General features: G+C 40.8%; 1 protein-coding gene across 1 annotated transcript in view; it reads right to left on the minus strand.

Annotated features, from left to right (window-relative positions):
* Positions 1-20,793, minus strand: part of usp43a (ubiquitin specific peptidase 43a) — a 457,910-nt gene that overhangs the window by 83,279 nt on the left and 353,838 nt on the right. Inside the window, exon 7 of the mRNA XM_073025952.1 lies at positions 11,268-11,400. Coding sequence (XP_072882053.1) covers positions 11,268-11,400 — 133 coding nt within the window. The remainder of the gene's footprint in view (positions 1-11,267; positions 11,401-20,793) is intronic.

The following is a 20,793-nucleotide window of genomic DNA, read 5'->3' on the forward strand; positions in this document are numbered from 1 at the left end:
AAAAATGAGCCTGGAATTTGGCATGCATTCAAACACCAGCCTGAAGTGTCAATGGATACTGGAGCTTGGGAAACATTTAAATGAAAGTTCATTAAGATAAATGCATGCTGGCCATTTCCAAATGGCTGCTTGGTGAACTAATACTGGCTTTTAAGTGAATACAACCTCAGGTGCAAGAGCAAAATGGAGAGGAAGAGGTAAGGAGGAACTGTAATTTAAACAATCACAAAATGCTGGAGGAACTCAGCAGGTCAGGCGGCATTCATATCCCCTCTTCCTTCTTTTCCAGTCCTGAAGAAGAGACTCAACCCAAAACGTCGACTGTTCGTTCATTTTCATGAACGCTGCCTTGAACTACTGAGTTCCCCCAGGATTTTGTGTGCATTGCTTTGGATTTCCAGCATCTGCAGAAATCCTTGTGTTTTTACACAATCAACTCACTCTCCAAGGACTACTGATAAGGTGGCTCATCAGTTACATTCCCCTGGCTACAGCTGGTATCGCCAGTGGTGTTCAGTGTCCTCCTCGTGGAAAACAGAATTCAAAATAGGATTACATCCTCTGTATACATGTCGAGAAACTCTCGCCTGTTCAAGAGATGGCCACTTTTATCATTAATAGCAGTCAGAGCATGGGAATAAGAATGCAGCTGTGTTGTCTGTTACATTGGGCACTTGGCACTTAATATCCATGAGTAAATTGAACATTTGTACTATTTTTCCAAAATGTCAATCATCTTTGCAGATGCTGCCCAATCCACTGAGTTCCTCCAGTAGTTTGTTTACTTTCCTCCGGATTTCAGCATCTGCACTTTTGTGTCTCTGTGCTACCAATTTTCCATTCCTAGACATACAACTTGTCAGTCAACACGTACAAACAAGCTGGATGAACTCAGCAGGTCGGACAGCATCCGTTGAAACGAGCAGTCAACGTTTCGGGCGGAGACCCTTCCTGACTGCTCATTTCAACGGATGCTGCCCAACCTGCTGAGTTCATCCAGCTTGTTTGTACGTGTTGATTTGACCACAGCATCTGCAGTGTGCTTTGTGTTCACAACTTGTCAGTCACCTTGTCAACGTCATACAGACAGACTACATTGGTGCACACCAAGACCCAGCTATCAGTAGCCAAATTCCCAAAGAACAAAATGCTCAAGGTACTCCACTGTGACTACTAAATGTGTCCTTAATGGAATTTTAGCAACTGTCTAACTTGGTGCCTATATGCACTGGATGGGAATACACGGTGTAGGACTGAAAAGGAGGATACTGACATACTTTGATCTCTTGAAGACAGAGCATAGCTGCATCAATTGAGTTTGTAAATTACTTTAAACCTACCAGAAACACAACAAAAGTTTACCACCATTTCTCCTATAATCTACAATTATCAAAGTTGTGAAATTCTGCTCATGTTACCCTATATTTTGCTGGAATAGGACAAGCAAATTTTCTCAGGAACTGAATGAACAGGTTAAAGTATGTTACTGCATTACTTTCTCCTAAATTCTCCTACGTTACTTATACCCAACGGCATCCATAAATCTATCCCTGCAGTGCTTATAGCTAAATAAAGGTATTTAAGGCTCTGCATATTTAAAGAAAGGGGGAGAGAGTGAGAACTGAAGAGGGTGCTATCTCTAAGTCCTTCTGTGGGATTTTTGCAAATAGAGAGGGCTTCAAGAAAAATACAATGCAGAATTGCCATTAAAATAAAACACTTATAAATCATCTGATACTGAGTAATAATGTCACTTCCACGACTTGTTTTCAACTCAAATCTACAAGGCTAATGTACATCAAATTACCTAATATTATCCAAGAGGCTCTCTGTATCCCTTTCCCTGCAGCAAAGCATTTGTCACAAGCTCCCTGCCGTTGGCACATAAACCAATGTCTCAGTTCTGCCGGTACTATTTTATTCAACGTATGATGTCAAATTATAGTCACTCTGGGAGGACAGCAATCTGCTCTGATACAACATGCTCCTTCACTTCACTCTCCCTTTTCCTGGCAACAGATTTCCTTCTCTTCCAATTACAGATATGATTCCTTGGGTGATAGAGATCTTCTAGTACCACCCCAAATGATGAACTCAGTCAGTGCCAACTGGATACTTAATTGTTCGGCATCGGAATGCAACCTATTTTAACAAGAGGAATCCAGAAGCAAACATCATGCTCAAAATTATTATTCTTAAGCCCAGGTGCACTAGGGGCAATTGTAGAATGTCTTCCTCCCTGAGGCTAAGATCAGACTAATCAGTGTAGAAACCTCAAATACATTTAAGTCCGAGACAGACGTAGCCCTCTCACCGTGGCTTGTAATAAACTAGGCTCGTTAGCTAACTCTGGCTAACAGCCATGTGAATCAGCGTTGCATGGCTGATGGTGAGAAGGACACCTTCAATAAGCAACACACATCTAGGGTTCAACCTAACTGGAGAGTTGGAATGTTCTGGCAAGGGAATGAAAATTAAGGTGAATGCTGTGTAAATACTGCCACATGCAAAGTTATCGTTCCTCAGGAAATAACAGACCTTACACCAGCATCAAATTAAAATGGAAGCATATTTACAGATATTTCAACTTGAACAAACGGCTAACAGAAAAAGGGCAACTTACAGTTAAACCAGTCTAAATGCGCCCATTAACGTTGGAGCTCACTGCTGGCTAGTCAGATGCTTCATTTTAATTACTCGCGGTGCTGAATCCATGTCCTGCACAGCCACAGTTTGAACCTCCCTCGAAGGCGGTTTCGAACGAACTGGTTAACTCAGGAATATTAGGGCTTTCTCCTTGGAGCCAATTGTCTGCACAATGCACTTCCTGCAATGGGGTCTCTCCTTTGGGTGGGGTTTCATGAGCATCTTTCCTTGTGATCTGCCCCACAACTCCTCCTCCTTCCAACACCTCTCAACAAAGACCCAAAACCAACCCACTGTCTCCAGCAAATCTGATGTTGTCACGCTCTCTCAAATGTCCCATGGCATCCCACGGGACAGAATATTATCAAGACAAACCTGACTGGCTGGCACAACATTTCTAAACTGAGCAAATGAACTCCTTGTCTTAACAGAAACCAACATACTGGACTGTGAAACTTAACTAACAGAAAACACTGCAGAAAAGCTACAGGAAATAAAATACCGAACAGCATGACAGTAGTAATACAATAAAATGGGTTCTTAGCCAGGGCATTACACAGATTATATCAAAAATTCAGTTTTGATTTTTAACGTGTCTTGCGTCAATACACTTCACTAGCATGAAATAGTCTAAAACTGACTATTTAAAATACCATCCAACAACTGACAAGCTAGAAAACTGGGCTGAAAATTGGCAGATGGAATTTAATACGGACAAGTGTGAGGTACTGCACTTTGGGAGGTCAAACCACGGGAGGACTTACTGGGTTGAGCAGTAAGGTACTGAGGTGTTTGGTAGAACATAGGGATCTAGGAGTACTGATCAATAGTTCCTTGAAAGTGGCGTCACAAGCAGATAGGGTCGTAAAGAAAGCTTTTGGCACTTTGGCATTCAATAATCAAAGTATGGAGAACAGTAGTAGGGATGTTATGTTGAAGTTGTTTAGTACGTTAGTGAGGGCTAACTCAGAGCACAGTGTGCAGTTTTGATTAGCTACATACTGGAATGATTTCAACAAGATTTAAAGAGAGCAGAGAAAATTTATAAGAATATTGCCAGGACTTGAGGACCTGAGTTATAAGAAAAGGTTGAATAGGTTAGGACTTTATTCCCTAGAACATAGAAGAATGAGGGGAGATTTGATAAATGAATATAGAATTATGAGGTGTATGATTAGGGCAAATGCAAGCAGGCTTTTTCCAGTGACATTGCATGAAACTAGTACTAAAGGTGAAATGTTTAAGGGGAACATGAAGAGGAAGTTCTTTACTCAGAGGGTCGTGAGAATGTGGAACGAGCTTCCAGCGGAAGTAGTGGATGCAGTTTCATTTCAGCATTTAGTAGAAATTTGCATAGGTACATGAATGGGAGGGGGATAGAGGATTGAGACTCCTGGACAGGTACATGGAGCTCAGAAAAATAGAGGGCTATGGGTAACCCTAGGTAATTTCTCAGGTAAGGACATGTTAGGTACAGCTTTGTGGGCCGAATGGTTTTCAATGTTTCTATGTTTCTATTATGGTCTGGATGCATGTCGATGGAACTAAGCAGTTTAATAGTTCAGCATGGACTAGATGGGCTGAACAGCCTGTTTCATTGTTGTTTTCTTTCTCTCTGTGACCCCTATGGTGACTATTAGTGCCCTGCAATAATCTATCCATAGAAATATTATACCAGTGATAAACTTTCATCTATTTCACAGACAGAATAGCCCCTTAAGTACTTAAAATGAAAAAGAAAAAGTATCATTAATGAAGCGAAAAGTAAGTTGTAGCCAGTTTATTAAGGACAAAGAGATAGACTAGTTTAAAACACCCCATTCAAAAAGATCCTACGTCTCCTTCACAGTATGACAAGCACCTGCCCCTTCTTTGCCTGCCTAGGAAGTGACATCAGTCGCATTATGAAATTCTGCAATGGCTTCCCCCAGGGGTCAGTTCTAGCTCAATTTGTACCTCAGTGACCTCTCTGAAACCAAGTCTGCAAATTTGGATATGGTGATGACTGGGCCATAGCTTTCCAATTGAACAAGGTCAAATCAATTGAAAAAACCTTACCCAAGATATGAACTCCCTATCCAACTGTTTCTCAAAGTGGTACATAAATATGAACATCAACAACACAGTAACTTCTTTATTTCATCTCAACAACTGACTAATCAAACTTAATATCAAACTAAATGACAAACAGGTACCCGACAATTCACTTAGGTACTTAGATGTCACACGAGATCGAACTCTCTCATACAAGATCCACCTTCAAACTACTGAAAAGAAACTAAAATCCAGAATGGCCACGATCAGGAAGATAGTAAGAACCAAATGGGGTGCTAACCAGTCAGTCCTATGAACATCTAGCCTGGCACTATGTTTCTCAGTCGCCGAATATTGCGGACCCACCTGGGAGAGAAATGCTCACACAAGCATCATCAGTACACAGCTCCATACCTTTATGAGAATAATCTCAGAAATCCTAAAATCCACACCTGTCCCATGGCACCCAACAATGAGCGGCATAGCATTCCCAGAGATCCATAGAAGAGCAGCTTCAGCAACATTCTACAAGCTTATCCAAAATATGGCCAACAACATTCCAGTTCATAAACTCATCAAAAATGCTCCTCCAATTTCTTGATTCAAATCCCGAAAACCTTTCTACAACTTGAAAAACCTCGACTCCAATGACAAAGACACTGAATGGCGCCAATACAGGCACAGCAACATGCTCCCCAGCAGAGATCTGATCAATGATCCTACCTCGCTCCTCCCTGGCTTTACTACAACTACCAGGAAAAACTGGACAGCTGCAAATAGACTCAGAAGTCCACATGACAAAACAGCGCTAACACTACACCGATGGGGCACCCGGCAAACCTCAGCCTGCCCCTGCAGTGCCCCAACCCAGGACGTCCTCCACTTGGTCCAAACATGTCCTCTCACAAAGACCCAGGACTGCTTTACCGTGGTCCATCAATGCAGCCATGAGCTGGAAGAGCGGCTTGACAGAAAACAATTACAAGTGTGAAGAGAAAAACACTTCTCATACGAAACAACAACAGAAAAACACAGAAAATAGTTGGTCACTATTGGGGACGGGAAAGGTTCCAGAGGATTGCAGGGTTGCAGATGTTGCTCCTTTATTCAAGAAAGGGAGTAGAGATAGCCCAGGAAATTATAGACCAGTCAGTCTTACTTCAGTGATTGGTAAGTTGATGGAGAAGATCCTGAGAGGCAGGATTTATGTACATTTGGAGAGGTATAATATGATTAGGAGTAGTCAGCATGGCTTTTTCAAGGGCAGGTCGTGCTTTACAAACCTGATTGAATTTTTTGAGGATGTGACTAAACACATTGATGAAGGTAGAACAGTAGATGTAGTGTATATGGATTTCAGCAAGGCATTTAATAAAGTACCTCATACAAGGCTTATTGAGAAAGTAAGGAGGCATGGGATCCACTGGCTTGCCCACAGAAGGCAAAGAGTGGTTGTAGACGGGACCTATTCTGTATGGAGGTCGGTCAGCAGTGGAGTGTCTCAGGGATCTGTTCTGGGACCCTTACTCTTCGTGATTTTTATAAATGATCTGGATGAGGAAGTGGAAGGATGGGTTAAGTAAGTTTGCTGATGACACAAAGGTTGGAGGTGTTGTGGATAGTGTGGAGGGCTGTCAGAGGTTACAGAGGGACATTGATAGGATGCAAAACTGGGCTGAGAAGTGGTAGATGGAGTTCACCCCAGATAAGAGTGAAGTGGTTCATTTTGGTAGATCAAATATGATGGCAGAATAAATATTAATGGTAAGACTCTTGACAGTGTGGAGGATCAGAGGGATCTTGGGGTCCAAGTCCATAGGACACTCAAAGCAGCTGTGCAGGTTGACTCATGGAATTGAATTTAGGAGCCGAGAGGTAATGTTGCAGCTATATAGGACCCTGGTCAGACCCCACTTGGAGTACTGTGCTCAGTTCCCTACAGGAAGGATGTGGAAGCCATAGAGTGGGTGCAGTGGAGATTTACAAGGATGTTGCCTGGATTGGGGAGCATGCCTTATGAGAATAGGTTGAGTGAACTCGTCCTTTTCTCCTTGGAGCGATGGAGGATGAGAGGTGACCTGTTAGATGTGTATAAGATGACGAGAGGCATTGATCGTGTGGATAGTCAGAGGCTTTTTCCCAGGGCTGAAATAGTTGCCACAAGAGGACACAGGTTTAAGGTGCTGGGGAGTAGGTACAGAGAAGATGTCAGGGGTAAGTTTTTTACTCAGAGAGTGGTGAATGCGTGGAATGGGCTGCCAGCAACAGTGGTGGAGGCAGATATGATAGGGTCTTTTAAGGGACTTTTAGATAGGTACACGGAACTTAGTAAAATAGAGGGCTATAGGTAAGCCTAGTAATTTCTAAGGTAGGGACATGTTCGGCACAACTTTGTGGGCTGAAGGGCTTGTATTGTGCTGGAGGTTTTCTATGTTTCATCGTGGATTAAAAATGCATGATATTTTACTGATTGAATCACATTTAACCAATATATCAAGATGACTATTTGATGCTTACAGTGATGGATCAGAGCAAATTGAACCTTACCCTGTTTATCATAAAATACTTTCCAAAAATATATCATTATTACATGTGACATTTGATTCAAAGGGGAATCCGATATGGCAAAGCAAACTTGAGCATGAGTGAACTTTCATTCAGTGCAGGATAAAATATCAAAATCTTTCAAGAGAAATGTAGAGTTCTTTCGGATGATATATTTTTAATACCTGCTGGGGTTTAATTAAAAACATCTCTTGTAAGTGCTTGCACTAATTTAAACTGAATCTATAATTATTGACCCTGCATTTATTTAGCCTGACAATGAATGGAAAAAGATGGTTCTCAAGTAGCCTAAATACATTTTGAACAGCATCACATTGCTATGTTCTATCTTTTTGAAAGGAAAGGACATAACTTCTGAAATGATTTATTCAGGAACATGAAAACAGATCAATGTTTATGACTGGAAATGGGCCAGGACAACAGTAAAATGAAATGTACCACAATGATCCAAACAACACAACTAAATTGCAAGGTCACTTCTGAAGACAAAGTTCAAATACCTCTTCATTGGTCTTGGAACACCACATATTGCTCAAAGCAGATATCGATCAACATCTTAACCAGAAGGCACTCCTCTGCTCCCTGCACACCCTGTGTTCCCACGACTAAGATCCTTGCTGCAGACAAACGCCATTTCTTTCTTATCATAGTCAGTAATAAAAAGTTACAGCAAAAGATTAATGGCATCATACATTTCTCATGGAGCTAGCACAGTGACAACAACGACGGAGAGGCCTGGTATAGATCCAGCAAGTCGTCAGTGGAAACACTTGTGAACATGGGAACAGGTTTGATTTTAAACCGCTTCCATTTTAAAACTGCCTTTTCCACTTTTAGTACAAGGTAGCAATTTACCAGACTGCTGAACAACTGATGGGTGACTTCAATATTCTGAATCACAATCCATATAAGTGCGGCATTCCAACTAACTATCACATTAAAGTTACATTTATAGAATCATACAGCAATAACAAAGGTCCTTTGGCCCACCAGGTATCCATGTATACTAACCCTACTTGACAGTATTTTCTTCACTTGCCTAGTTAATTAAGATAAATGCAAAATTATACAAGGCCTTGTACCACTAATGCATATTTGCTGCCACTGATTTTCTCTCTACTAATATTAATTAATGGGAAGTAGTTGTCAATGTTGAGACAGCTACTGAATAAACCGTATGCAGTCAGCAAGATCCTATGCTGGGCTCGACTTTGGGAGCTTACAGCCCCAGAACCTGCTGTCTCTCGAAGTTTACACTCTATGTGCACAGTTGTCTCCAATCTTTACTTCAGATGCATTAACACTAAACATTAAAAATGGATGGAATTACTGATAAATGTTAGCACATAACAAACGGGTGGAAGTGTATCGTGTGCATACACATCAAACACAGAAGAACCTGTTACAGAGTTTACCACACCTCGCCAAGCCTTGCTGGTCAATGAGAGGTTCAACACTAGGCAAAGCCATAAATGACGCACCAGCTTAATGAAGCTACAACATATTGCTAAAATCATTAAAATAACATTCAACAGATAATTATACCAAAGCTCTACAGTACTGATGTTACAGCTATAAATGGCAGCAGAGTGTTAGGAGTTAGCCCCATGAATAGCTTCATTTTCAAAGGTAGAGTTGAAGCATTTGCAGTCATCTTAGCCAAAAGTGCCATGGGTATGTTCTATCTGCACTCTCTATAGTCCTTACTATTTTACAAGTTTGGTGTTCAGGTAATTTGATTCACTCTGCACGACTGTCAAGAAATGGCCAAGTCTACGAGGTATGAAAATGTCCATGTGCCTGACTACAGCCTGGCCGTAGTGTTGAAGACATACTTCAGATCTATCTGCACCTCCAGTCCAAATACAAGACTAATATAACCTAAAAATATTAATTTGTTCAACTATATCCAGTCTAGAAAACATAGAACAAATCCCACCCGCCAGATCAGTTTACTTTTAATCATTATGAAATTGCTGGAAGACATTGATTCATCATAACCTGCTTAATTTGGATTCTGGAAAGATTACTCAACTCCAGGCTTCATTAAGACCAAGCCTATGATAAAGGTGAATTCTAAAGATGCAACGCAAGTCTGAGACAGCATATGAACTTAGGTCAACAGGGTAGAACAATCCACAGCCTTTAGTTACAACTCACTCAAATGTCTTAATCTCAGGACATCAATTGTTTCATCATAAATCTTTTTGCTATGACTTTAGATCTCTGCATTGAGAGCATTTGCTGATGAATGCATATTGCTTGGTTTACAAAATAATAAATTAGTCTGCTATTAAAATTGACGCTATAGGTGAAGGTTGCTTTTCAAGCCACATCCAATAAGCTGAGTCCAACAACCACAGACAACAGCTTCACCATTATTGAACCTCCTACCATCAATATCCTAGGAGTTACATTTGATTAAGAACTTAACAGGATAAGCCAGAGACTGGAGCACTGTGGTGGATGACTTATTTCCTGATTTCCTAGTCTTTGCACCATCTTCAAGGCACAAGTCAGAAGTAGGATGGATTTTCCACCTTCCTGGATGATTTCAGCTCCAACTACTCATAAGAAGTTTAGCACTGTTTTCCCACTGGACTGATAGCTATTCAACACCCCAAATTTTAATTTGCCCTCCGTCAGTAGTACAGCACAGCTGCTGTGCCTCCCATCTACAGCTTCAAACTTCCTTGACTGCATCTACCAAACGCTATGACAACCATGACCTGGAAAACCAAGGAATATAAACAAATGGGAGCATTATCAACTGCAGATTTCCCACTGATATTCCCGAAAAATATGGCACCAACGAATAATATGACCAAGAGCAACAATCTCCAGACGAAACTACTTCTTTCACTTTGTTAATGTCTTCTTTTTCTTTCAAATGTGGCTCTGCTACTTTTGGAGCCTAGGATCTACATTTTAATTATGCGTTTTCGAGCCGACTGACCAATCTGGCGCTTTGCTATCTCCGGGAGAGTACTTTATGCTTTGAGCGAAATGTGTGGCCAAGAACCCCGGGGACAGGGCCCAAGCCCATGATTGACTCCACTTCTCGCTGATTAAAGTGTCGAGGAAGTTTGATATCATCAAGATGAGTGTAGAAGGCGAGGGGGTGTACAGCATCATTTGCCAGCCTCTCGCACACTGCTGCTAAAGGAAGGTGTCTGTGTGTGACAGTGTCCCTCTCTCTCTCTTCCCCCCCCCCCCCCCCCCCGCCCGAAGGAAGGCCCTTGCGTTCGAATGGTCTCTCTCCCTCAATGCTGTCAGAAGATAGTGCCAGATTTCTGTTTCTTGGACAAGTTAATCGACAGTTTGTGGACTGGACTCTGTAGTACACATTAATGATGTGTTTCTGGTTTCTGGTCACTTCCTTTTTTGGTGCTACTGTGAGAGATTTTGATAGACACAGCTGGCAGATAATTTACTGAGCTGAACGGATCATGCCTGGACTGTCTTGATTTTGTGTTTTGTATTCTATGTTTTCTGCTCACTTTGTTTGTTGCTGTTTGCACGATTTACTTTTTGTTTTACGCATGGGAGGGTATTTGATGTTTTTTTTTAAGGGGTTCCATGGCGTACTTTGTTTTAGTGGCTGTTTGTGGGAAGATGAATCTCAGAGTTGTATACTGCATACATACTTTGATAATAAATGTACTTTAAGTCTTTGATATTATAAACCAAACCACCTTGGACACTGCTATTCTTTTATTGCTGGGCCACGATCATTTGAAATCTTTGCCAAATTGCACTGTGAAAGTATCTTCAGTATTCCAACAGTATATTTCCCGACTATGTAGCAGTATGGAGTGGTTCAATACTCTGTTATTGTATTAAGTACTAAAAGGAATAGGCAATCCTAGCCTTGCCAACAATGCATTCAGAGAAAACAAGTTCTAGTATTTGTCAACTTTGGGAAAGCTTCATATGAGAATTTGAAGTGTTTTTAACACAGTACATTACATGATTAATTTCTGACTGAATTTAGCACAGCTGGCATAAATTTCAGGCCTTACCTGACTGCTTGTTGGCTATTCCCTGCTGTGTTGCAGATGAGAAGAAGCACTTGTCCAGATGCTCCATGTTGAACAAAATCTGTTGGATTTCCTTCAAAGTTATTGGAAGATGCACTTGAGTTCTGGTAGCGCCCTGCAGAGCATGAAGATAATGTTATTAAGATTCTTCAACTGTAATAACAAATTTGAGTTCATTTTATTTCATAGTAGCAAAACAATGTTCTTGAAGAATCACAAATAAGTGAAAGTCTGCAGACGCTGGAAGTCCAAGCAACACACACAAAATGCTGGAGGAACTCAGCAGGCAATTCCCATTCTGACACGTCCATCCATGGCCTCCTCTACTGAAGCAATAAGGCCACACTCACATTGGAGAAGCAACACCTTATATTCTGTCTGGGTAGTCTCCAAACTAATAGCATGAACATCAATGCCCCCCTTCTCTATTCCCCATTCCCATTTCCCACTCTCACCTTATCTCCTTGCCTGCCCACTTTTTCTTTCTTCCATGGCTTTCTGTCCCCCCCCCCAATAGATTCCCCCTTCTCCGGCCCTGTATCTCTTTCAGAACCAACTTTCCAACTCTTAACTTCACACCTCCTCCCACCCTCCTGATTTCACCTATCAGCTTGTGTTTCTCCCTCCCCTTCCCCCCACCCGTTTACTCTGACTCCTCAACTCTTTTCGCCAGTCCTCCTGAAGGGTCTCGCCGAAAACGTCAACTGTATTCTTTTCCATAGATGCTGCCTGGCCTGCTGAGTTCCTCCAGCATTTTGTGTGTTTCTTGGATTTCCAGCATCTGCAGATTTTCTCTTGTAGGTATTTCAGTCAACTTGGTTAACATGCCCACTGAAACACAACCCTGCTCACAGTGCTGTAGTAAATGCTCTGAAAGGACTTTTAACTATATCATTCTGTGGTCATTCATTCCATTTTTGTGTGAGGAGGATTTTCCTGACATCATTTCTAAATGGCATATTACCAGCTTGAACTCCTGTCTTTTTACCTGATTCCCATCATTAACTTGAAGTGAAATTTCACGTTTTTCCTATCATCTATTGTTGTACAATTTATTATTTATTTTTATTTATTGAGATACTATGTGGAATAGGTCCTGGCCACGCTGCCCATCAATCACTATGCTAATGTGCTGCCCCAATACCTATATATCTAATTAATAACCATACATGCTGCTTTCTCGTTCTTATCTGGAGTCGTGCTGAATGCTTCCAGACATTAATGGACAATTCTCAATGATGCACTTGGAAAAGTTCAAAGTTCAACGCAAATTTATTATCAAAGTAGATATATGCCACATTATACAACCCTGAGATTTATTTTCTTGTAGAGTCATAGTCATAACAGTATCACTGAAAGAAGCCCAACTTGGGAATTCAACCAGAGTGCAGAAGACAACAAATGTGTAAATACAAAAAGAAAGAAATAATTAATAAATAATAAAAATCGAGAACATAAGATGAAGTGAGTCCATTTGCTGTGAGAACATTACAGTGATGGGACAAGTGAAGTTGAGTGAAGTTATCCTCTTGGTTCAAGAGCCTGATGGTTATGGGGTAAAAACTATTCCTGAACCTAGTACTTAGAATTCTGCGGCTCCTGTACCTTCTTCCTGATGGCAACAGCTGAATAGGAGCATGGTCTGGGTAATAGCGGTCACTGATGATGGATTCTGCTTTCCTGCACAGTATTTCATGCCAATGTGCTCAATGGTGGGGAGGGCTTTACCCATGGTGGATTGGGTTGTATCTACTTCTTTTTTAGGATTTTCCATTCAAGGAAATTGGTGTTTCCATACCAGGCTGTGATGCCACCAGTCAACATATACTCCACTATACATCCATAGAAATTAGTCAAAGTTTTAGATGTCATGCAGAATCTCTGCAATCTCCAAAGGAAGTAGACGAGTTGCCATGCCTCCTTCATAACTACATTCCGACATAATAACTGAATTAGCTGGAGTCCGCAAGAGAGGAAATCAGATCCAATTGCACAAGGAGGGTTTGAGGCCAAGGTCCTGGAGCTTATTGGTTAGTTTTGAGGAGAAGTAGTATTGAGTGCTGAACTGCTGTCAATAAAGAACATCCTGATACATGCATCTTTCTTGTCCAGATGTTCCAAGATCAAGTGAAGAGCCAATGAGGTGGAAAGGGAAGGATTAATAAATGAACATTTGTTAAAAACCTGGCTAAATTTGAATGACTAATGGAGCTTTTTGATAAGTTAACAAAAAATTTTGATTAAAATGGCATGGGTGATGATATGTGGATTTTGAAGAGGCATTTGATAAAATATAGCAAACAGATCTTGATATACCAGTAGAAAACCTGTGGGATTAAAGAGAACCAATGGGATGGATGCAAAACCAGCTAAAGGACAGAAAGCAGAGGGTTGATTTTCCAGATAGGATGGATGCAAATTATGGTGCTCCTTTGCCAGCAGAAGTAGGACCATTACTCCTTCTGATCATGTCCACACCTGGATTTGAACATGCAGGAAATCTCAAATTTGTAAGGAGCAAACCCGAGGAAGATATCGGTGAATGGACAATAAAGACAGATGTATGAGAGAAGAAATGCAATATAAAGGGTAGAAACCTGAGCCAGATACTGGAAAGGTTGAAAAGCCCAATAGAAAAAGCCTCCTCCTTACTGAGATGATTAATAGAATATAATAACAAGGAAGTTATAATAGACCTTTATGTGACATTAGTCAGGCTTCAGCAAAGTGATTTATAGCGATTGTCTAAATATCCTATCTCTTAACACACTTTAGTTTTAACATTGTGATTGTTATGGGTTATTCTACCGCATGCACTTTGGGTATGAATCATCCCTATGAAATGATTACTGAGTCAATGATACAACATTCCTCTCAGTACATAGGGAGAGAACCTGCGCCACTTGTTCCAGGTGCACAATCTATGGATACTCCCTGGCTATGCTGGTCTTCACCCATACAGTATAATACCAGGGTTCCAGTCAGGTAAACATCCTACCTATTTTTGTGTTTGTATCCTCTCTGCATCACCTCCCCCGATCTTAATCCTCATCCTCCAAAGCCCAGGAAATAACTTCTGTAATCCGAGGGGCACAAATCCAAGGGCAAACACATCTGACAGAATTCTTGCTCCTGTCATACTCCAAAGGTTTACTGATTTCTCCCCTTTGGATAATTATTCTTCCTTTTCTCTGCTGAATGCACGCACCTCCATAACTCGTGCCCACCACTCCAAGACAACAGCTACGCAAGTGCATCTAATATACATCCATCTGTGCCTCTAACAATCTCAGTACTGGCTCAAAAGTCTTCTCACATTTTGATGGGGGAGGGAAAGAAGCTGTTCCTGAAATGTTGAGTGCGTATCTCCCCCCTTGATGAAGCAATGAGAAGAGGGTATGTCCTGGGTAATATCCTTAAGGATGAATAATGCCTTTTTGAGTTATCGCCTTTTGAAGGTGTCCTCAATGCATTGCTCATGATGGAGCTGACTGACATTTCAATTTTCCACAGGCTTTTTTCCCGACCCTGTGCAGTGGACCCTCCATACCAAATGATGATGCAATCAGTTGGAATGCTCCCAATGGTACATCTGTAGAAATTTGTGAGTGTCTTTGGTAACATACCAAATCTCCTCAAACTCCTAATGAAATATAGCTGCTCTTGTGCCTTCTTTGTAAGTACATCAATATGTTCAGCCCAGGATAGATCCTCAGATATGTTGACACCCAGAAACTTGAAACCGCTCACACTTTCCACCTCTGATCCCTCGATGAGAATTGGTAAGTGTTTGCTTGACTTCCTCTTCCTGAAGTCCACAATCAATTCCTTGAACTTACTGACGCTAAGTGCAAGGTTGTTACTGTGACACCACTCAAGCCACTGATCTATCTCGCCACTGTACGCCTCCTTATTACATCTGAAATTCTGCCAATAATAATTATGTCATCTTGCGAATTTATAGTCAGCATTTGAGCTGTGCCTAGCCAGACATTTGTGGCTGTCGAAAGAGCAGAGTAGTGGGCTTAGAATGCATCCTTGAGGTACGCCAGTGTTGATCCAGATTACTGCATATAGAAAAGGACTTGATATCCTCACAACTCAAAAACTCTTAAAATCAAAGACCAGACTACTGCAATTATTGTTATAGCATTCCCTATTGCAACGTAGGGATACACTACAGCCAATCTGAGCAAATACAAAATCTTGCAACCATTGAGAGAGTACTGTTCAAATTAATCACAAGGGAAAGATGTTAGCCCAGACACTATGGGAGCTTAGATGAGGATTACGTCATGCTGTCATTTATATCCGCATGAAGTAACTAATGTCAGCTTACTACCTCATCCAGCTGATTGTATCTCTGGCACTCATTGCTCCCTCATCGCTGAACTTGAGTATTAGATTTTGTGCTTGCTGATCTGGACCCACAACCCATTCTGTTCAGTGTGGTACCAATGCGATAAGACAACAGCTCATTCTTCAGGTTTGCATTACTCAGTTAAAAGAAACTGTTTTTGAGTTCTGGACTTCTATTAGTGAAGGCTTCTCACATTGTCCTTTGGCTGTTTTGCTTGTCAAACCTGAAGTTATTCACAGTTAACTAGCACAGCATATTTCCACGACCGACAACACCACCACTTGTCAGAAACTGATCAATCAATAAACTATTACCAATCCGATGCTCATACTTCTGAGTACAGTTTGAAACTGCACTAAAGACAGAAATTTTAGAAATAGTAAGGTTAAATATTAACCAAGTTTTGACTGGAACAATTCTGAGAGCAAACAGTAACTTTTTTGTCTATTCACTGGGAACAACCTGATCATGTGTGTTCCAATACAGTGAAAAGAGCATCAAAATATAAGATAGCTAAAATGTACTTCATATGAAGCTGGATGTTTTTAAATAACAAAAAAGCAAGTGCTAAAAGGCTACTTGTGCAAATGGGTATTGCTTCATGGAGTGTGTAGGCCTATGTATGTGACCAAAATATTTCAGCAGATAATTGGCCAGTCTTCAAAACCCTCGGCACGCAGCCTTAGATTATATTCAACCATTGAACAGTATCCGGAACAACACACGCAGAATGCTGGAGGAACTCCGCAGGTCAGGCAGCATCTACAGAAGTAAATAAACAGTCAACATGTCAGTCCGAGGGCCTTCTTCGGGTTTGGTGAATAAGGGGGAAGACGTCAGAATAAATAGTTGGGGGAAGAGGAAGGGGGTAGCTGTAAGGTGGTAGATAAAGGCAGGTGGGTAGGAGAGATAAAGTATCCAGAAATGCACTCTGCTACAGTTGGCATCATTGCCCATGATGCTCTGACTTATTGTATTCTCAGAATGCAACTTCAAAATATCACTTGTAAATTGATGACCTCACCTTTGTTTCTGACTTTACATTTTTATACACTGAAAATCAATGTCCTTATTTTTGATACAAAAAAAATTGTTGAGACAAGCAACATTTTAGCTTCAACCATTACCCCAGGCAACTTCAAACAATATCTTTTCTTACTCCCATTGTTTTCCTGTCTTTGTATTATGAAAACCAAACATAAATGAGTTAACATTTCCAGTTTTGACACTTGCAAATACAAAATAGAAAACATTTTCTTTTAAAAGCAAAAAAAGTAATGAATATATATTTGCTCCAAAAGTAATCAAAATTTAATGGTATTCAATGGAAATTTGTTAATAATCCATTTACTTAATGGTGTGTGCCAAATGTCCTATACAATACCACTTCTCTATGCTAACAGTTAATCTGCTTTCTACAAAATACAACATAAATTGCATCAACAACCAAAAAACAATATTGGTCCAGATTGTGTAGCGAAAATGAAAGATGGATAACTGATGATTGTCACCAATTTATGAAGTAACTGCTAGCAACTTCAAGATTTTCTTGCAGTAAATAAATATATAACTTTTACCCATGGCTGCATTTATTCAAAAATTCCTGCTGGTCAATATCTTGGTCAATGGCCAGACATGGTGTCAGAATAATGACTATCATCACTGATCTGGATGTCAGGATATGGGAAGTGTGAATACTTGCTTACCAAATTATCTCTCCTGAAGGGAAGTCTAGATTTTGACACATCCAACTTCGGAAATTGTCACAGGAGGTTGTGCTTGGATTCAAACTTCCAATTACAGTTTGTGCATATGCAGCTCGGCCAGTAATAGGGGTAAAATAATAAACTTTTATTTTTTGATTTGGGAACAGATAGATAAATCTCGCTTCCAACTGACTTTCACCAGGAGAGGTCAAGCAGATCTATGTTAAATAAGAGCAAAATCATTCAGTATTTGAATATCTGTGCAACAGAACACTGCACAGTTCCTACAGTTGTTGAGATTGAGTCTGCATGATTGTGCAAAATGGATGAGTCAGTAGGCAGCACATTTTATTGATACTCCCATTGCTGATATGTCAGCCAATTAATTTTATCATGATTCCAGGAGGGCACACATCCAAATTCTGCCATGATATTAATAGTTATTCTCCTTACCTTTGGAATTCAGGTCTTCTATCCTTGTTTGGACCATGTAATCCTGGTGTAGCCCAGACTGAGCACATTATTAATGAACTCTTGATCATACAGCTGAGATCACCTCTGAATCGCTTTCCGTTCATTCATTGTTTTGGGAAATTTGTTACATTATCAGTCAATGTTTATATTTAACTCACTACATCCCATCACTATCTTTGCTCCTGTTTGTCTTCCTTCTGTATTGTCCTTTCCCCTAGTCTATCTTTTTCCTTTTCCTCTTACCACTGTCCATATTTGTTTGCCTGGGAGCAGTTCGGATGAATCATATATGAGCAATGGCAAATTGGAAGCTCATTCAGGACCGTGCCTGACAATTATTCCACTGCCATCAATAAAATAACAAAACGTAGCTGGCAACGTCTACAGAGCAACAAGTAACATGACATGTTCATATTTTAGTGATTGGTGATTGAGAAATAAATGTTTGCCAGGACCCTGAGGGAATTCTGCTTCATTTCGGGAGATGTTCTATGCTCTTGTTGAAAGATTGGCAGCATTTTGAAATGACACAAGACAATTGACCATCTGTAGTAGAGATACGGTTACACTGTAATTCTTTCATTAGTTAGTAAATAATTTACTTTTAAATTTATCAAAAATGTGTTATGAAGCTTCATTCAAGCCAAAAGTAAGGTGAGCGTTTAGTTCTGCAGAGCTTTGATATTTTGGCTTATTTATTATCCAAGCATATTTTCAGCTCAGGGAGAGTCATCCCATCCATGTTTGTCTGCAAATATATTTATTCAGGACCAGGTCATCTGAATAATCCATTTGCATTACAAAATGCAAAATGAAGAGAAATTCACCTTTCGGAAGCAAACAAGTTTGATTGCAACACCTAGAGAGAAAGTCAGTAAGGATATAAAGAGATTTGAAAAGCTTTGTTTAAAACTTAGTGAAAATCTCTAAACAACAGAACCTGAGAAAGGTTGGTGGAAATGTGGGGGAGATTACAATGAGAGGAGTGGATGGATGCTGTATCGTCAGCTCAGACAATGGGCCGAAGAGCCTGTTTCTGTGATCCCTCACCCTAGACTCAGCAGCACTTAGTTCAGTACGGGAGGCATCTAATAAAGTGGCCACTGACAAAGGGTCTCGGCCCGAAACGTCGACTGTACTTCTTCCTATAGATGCTGCCTGGCCTACTGCGTTCCACCAGCATTTTGTGTGTGTGGCTTGAATTTCCAGCAACTGCAGATTTCCTCGTGTTTGAGTATATTTCTATTCTGTACGTTTGTGGCATTCTGCTGCTGTATCCCATTCACTTCAAGGTTGGATGTGTTGTGCATTCAGAACTGCTGTTCTGCACACCATTGTAAGACGTTTACTTGAGTTACTATTGCATTCCTGTTAGCTTCAACCAGTCTGGCCATTCTCCTCTGAACTCTCTCAATAACAAGGCATTTTTGCCCACAAAACTGCAGCTCACTGGATGTTCTTTTTTACACTATTCTCTGTAAACTCTATAGACTGTTTTCCATCAAATTCTCAGCAGATCAGCAGTCTCTGAGGTACTCAAACCACTGCGCCTGGCACCAACAATCATTCCACGGTCAAAGATCACATTTCACTTAAACCAGGACAGGCTTTTGGTAAGACTTGGTAATCTGAAGCTCCCAAGCCTTCCAACCCTCAACACCATTTAAGTAGACGAGAGCATGTGCACCACTCCTCTTCTTGAAGTCAACGCTTTTTGCTTTGTTTTGTTCTTTAGTTTTGTTGACGAGAGAAACTTATCATGGCATTATGTCACTAAGCTCTCTATCGCCGTCCTGTACTCAAACTCATTGTTACTTGAGATGCAACTTATTACAGTGGTAAAGCAGATTCTGACCACGCAGTCATGAGTGTACAGGAAGCAGAGTAGGGGCTGAGGATGCAACCTTGTGGTGCACCAGCAAAATGACGGGAGAGGTGTTGCCATCTGTCCTTACTGATTGTCGTTTGTTGATCACGCAGTCAAAGATCCAGTTGTGAAGGGAAGCATTAATTCTCAGGGTTTGGACTTTGGCAATAAGTTTGTTTGAAATGATAACACTGAAAGCAGAACTGTGGTCAATAAACAAAAGTCTGATGTAGATGCATTTGTAATGATGGTCCAGATGCTCCAGAGATAAGTAAAGGGCCAGGGAGATGACGTATACCATAGGCCCTGTTTTGGTGGTAGGCAAACTACAGTGAGTCAAGGTTGCCTGGAAAGTTGGAGTTGATGTGTGCCGTGACCAGCCTCTTGAAGCACTTCACTATGGCAGATGTTACAGCCACAGGGCAGCAGTCATTAAGGCACATTACCCTGTTTTTCTCAAGTACTGGGATAATAGTGGTCTTCTTAAAGCAGGAGGAACCACAGACTGAAGCAGGAAGAAGTTAAAAATGTCTGCAAATACCCCTGCCAGCTGATCCATAGAAGATCTAACGACATGATCTAGACTTAACGTTTACTGCAGGATTCTGAAGAAATACCAGTTTAACACCATCCACAAATCCATAAAGTAGCTCAAATCAAAGATGCAGGTCAAAGATGGTCTGGGACTCAGGAAGGATTCCCTGTGAATATGGAGCCAGATGGGACGCATGGTAGAAACCCACATCAAGAAGCACAGGAGGTGTATCTGTTGTTATCCAGAGAAATCAGTGGTAGCAGAACATTGCATTTGCAATGACCACAGGATTGACTTCGACGGCACAAAACTACTGTGCTGCACCAAAGGCTTTCAGGACCACCTGGTAAAGGAAGCCATTGAAATAAAACTAAAGGAAAAGAATTTTAACAAGGACGAAGGTCTCTCTAAGTAAGAACTACAAAGTGGAACAGTGGAAACCTAACTGGATGAGGACTGGCCAATCACGAAGGATGGACAATGGGGATATAAATACCACTGGATTAGACATGCCCAACCCATCATGCATGATGAAGAAGGCAGAGTTTGTCATCTGGTTAAAATCG

Source organism: Hemitrygon akajei, chromosome 22 (genome assembly GCF_048418815.1).
Source record: "Hemitrygon akajei chromosome 22, sHemAka1.3, whole genome shotgun sequence".
In the NCBI taxonomy this organism is placed as follows: Eukaryota; Metazoa; Chordata; class Chondrichthyes; order Myliobatiformes; family Dasyatidae; genus Hemitrygon; species Hemitrygon akajei.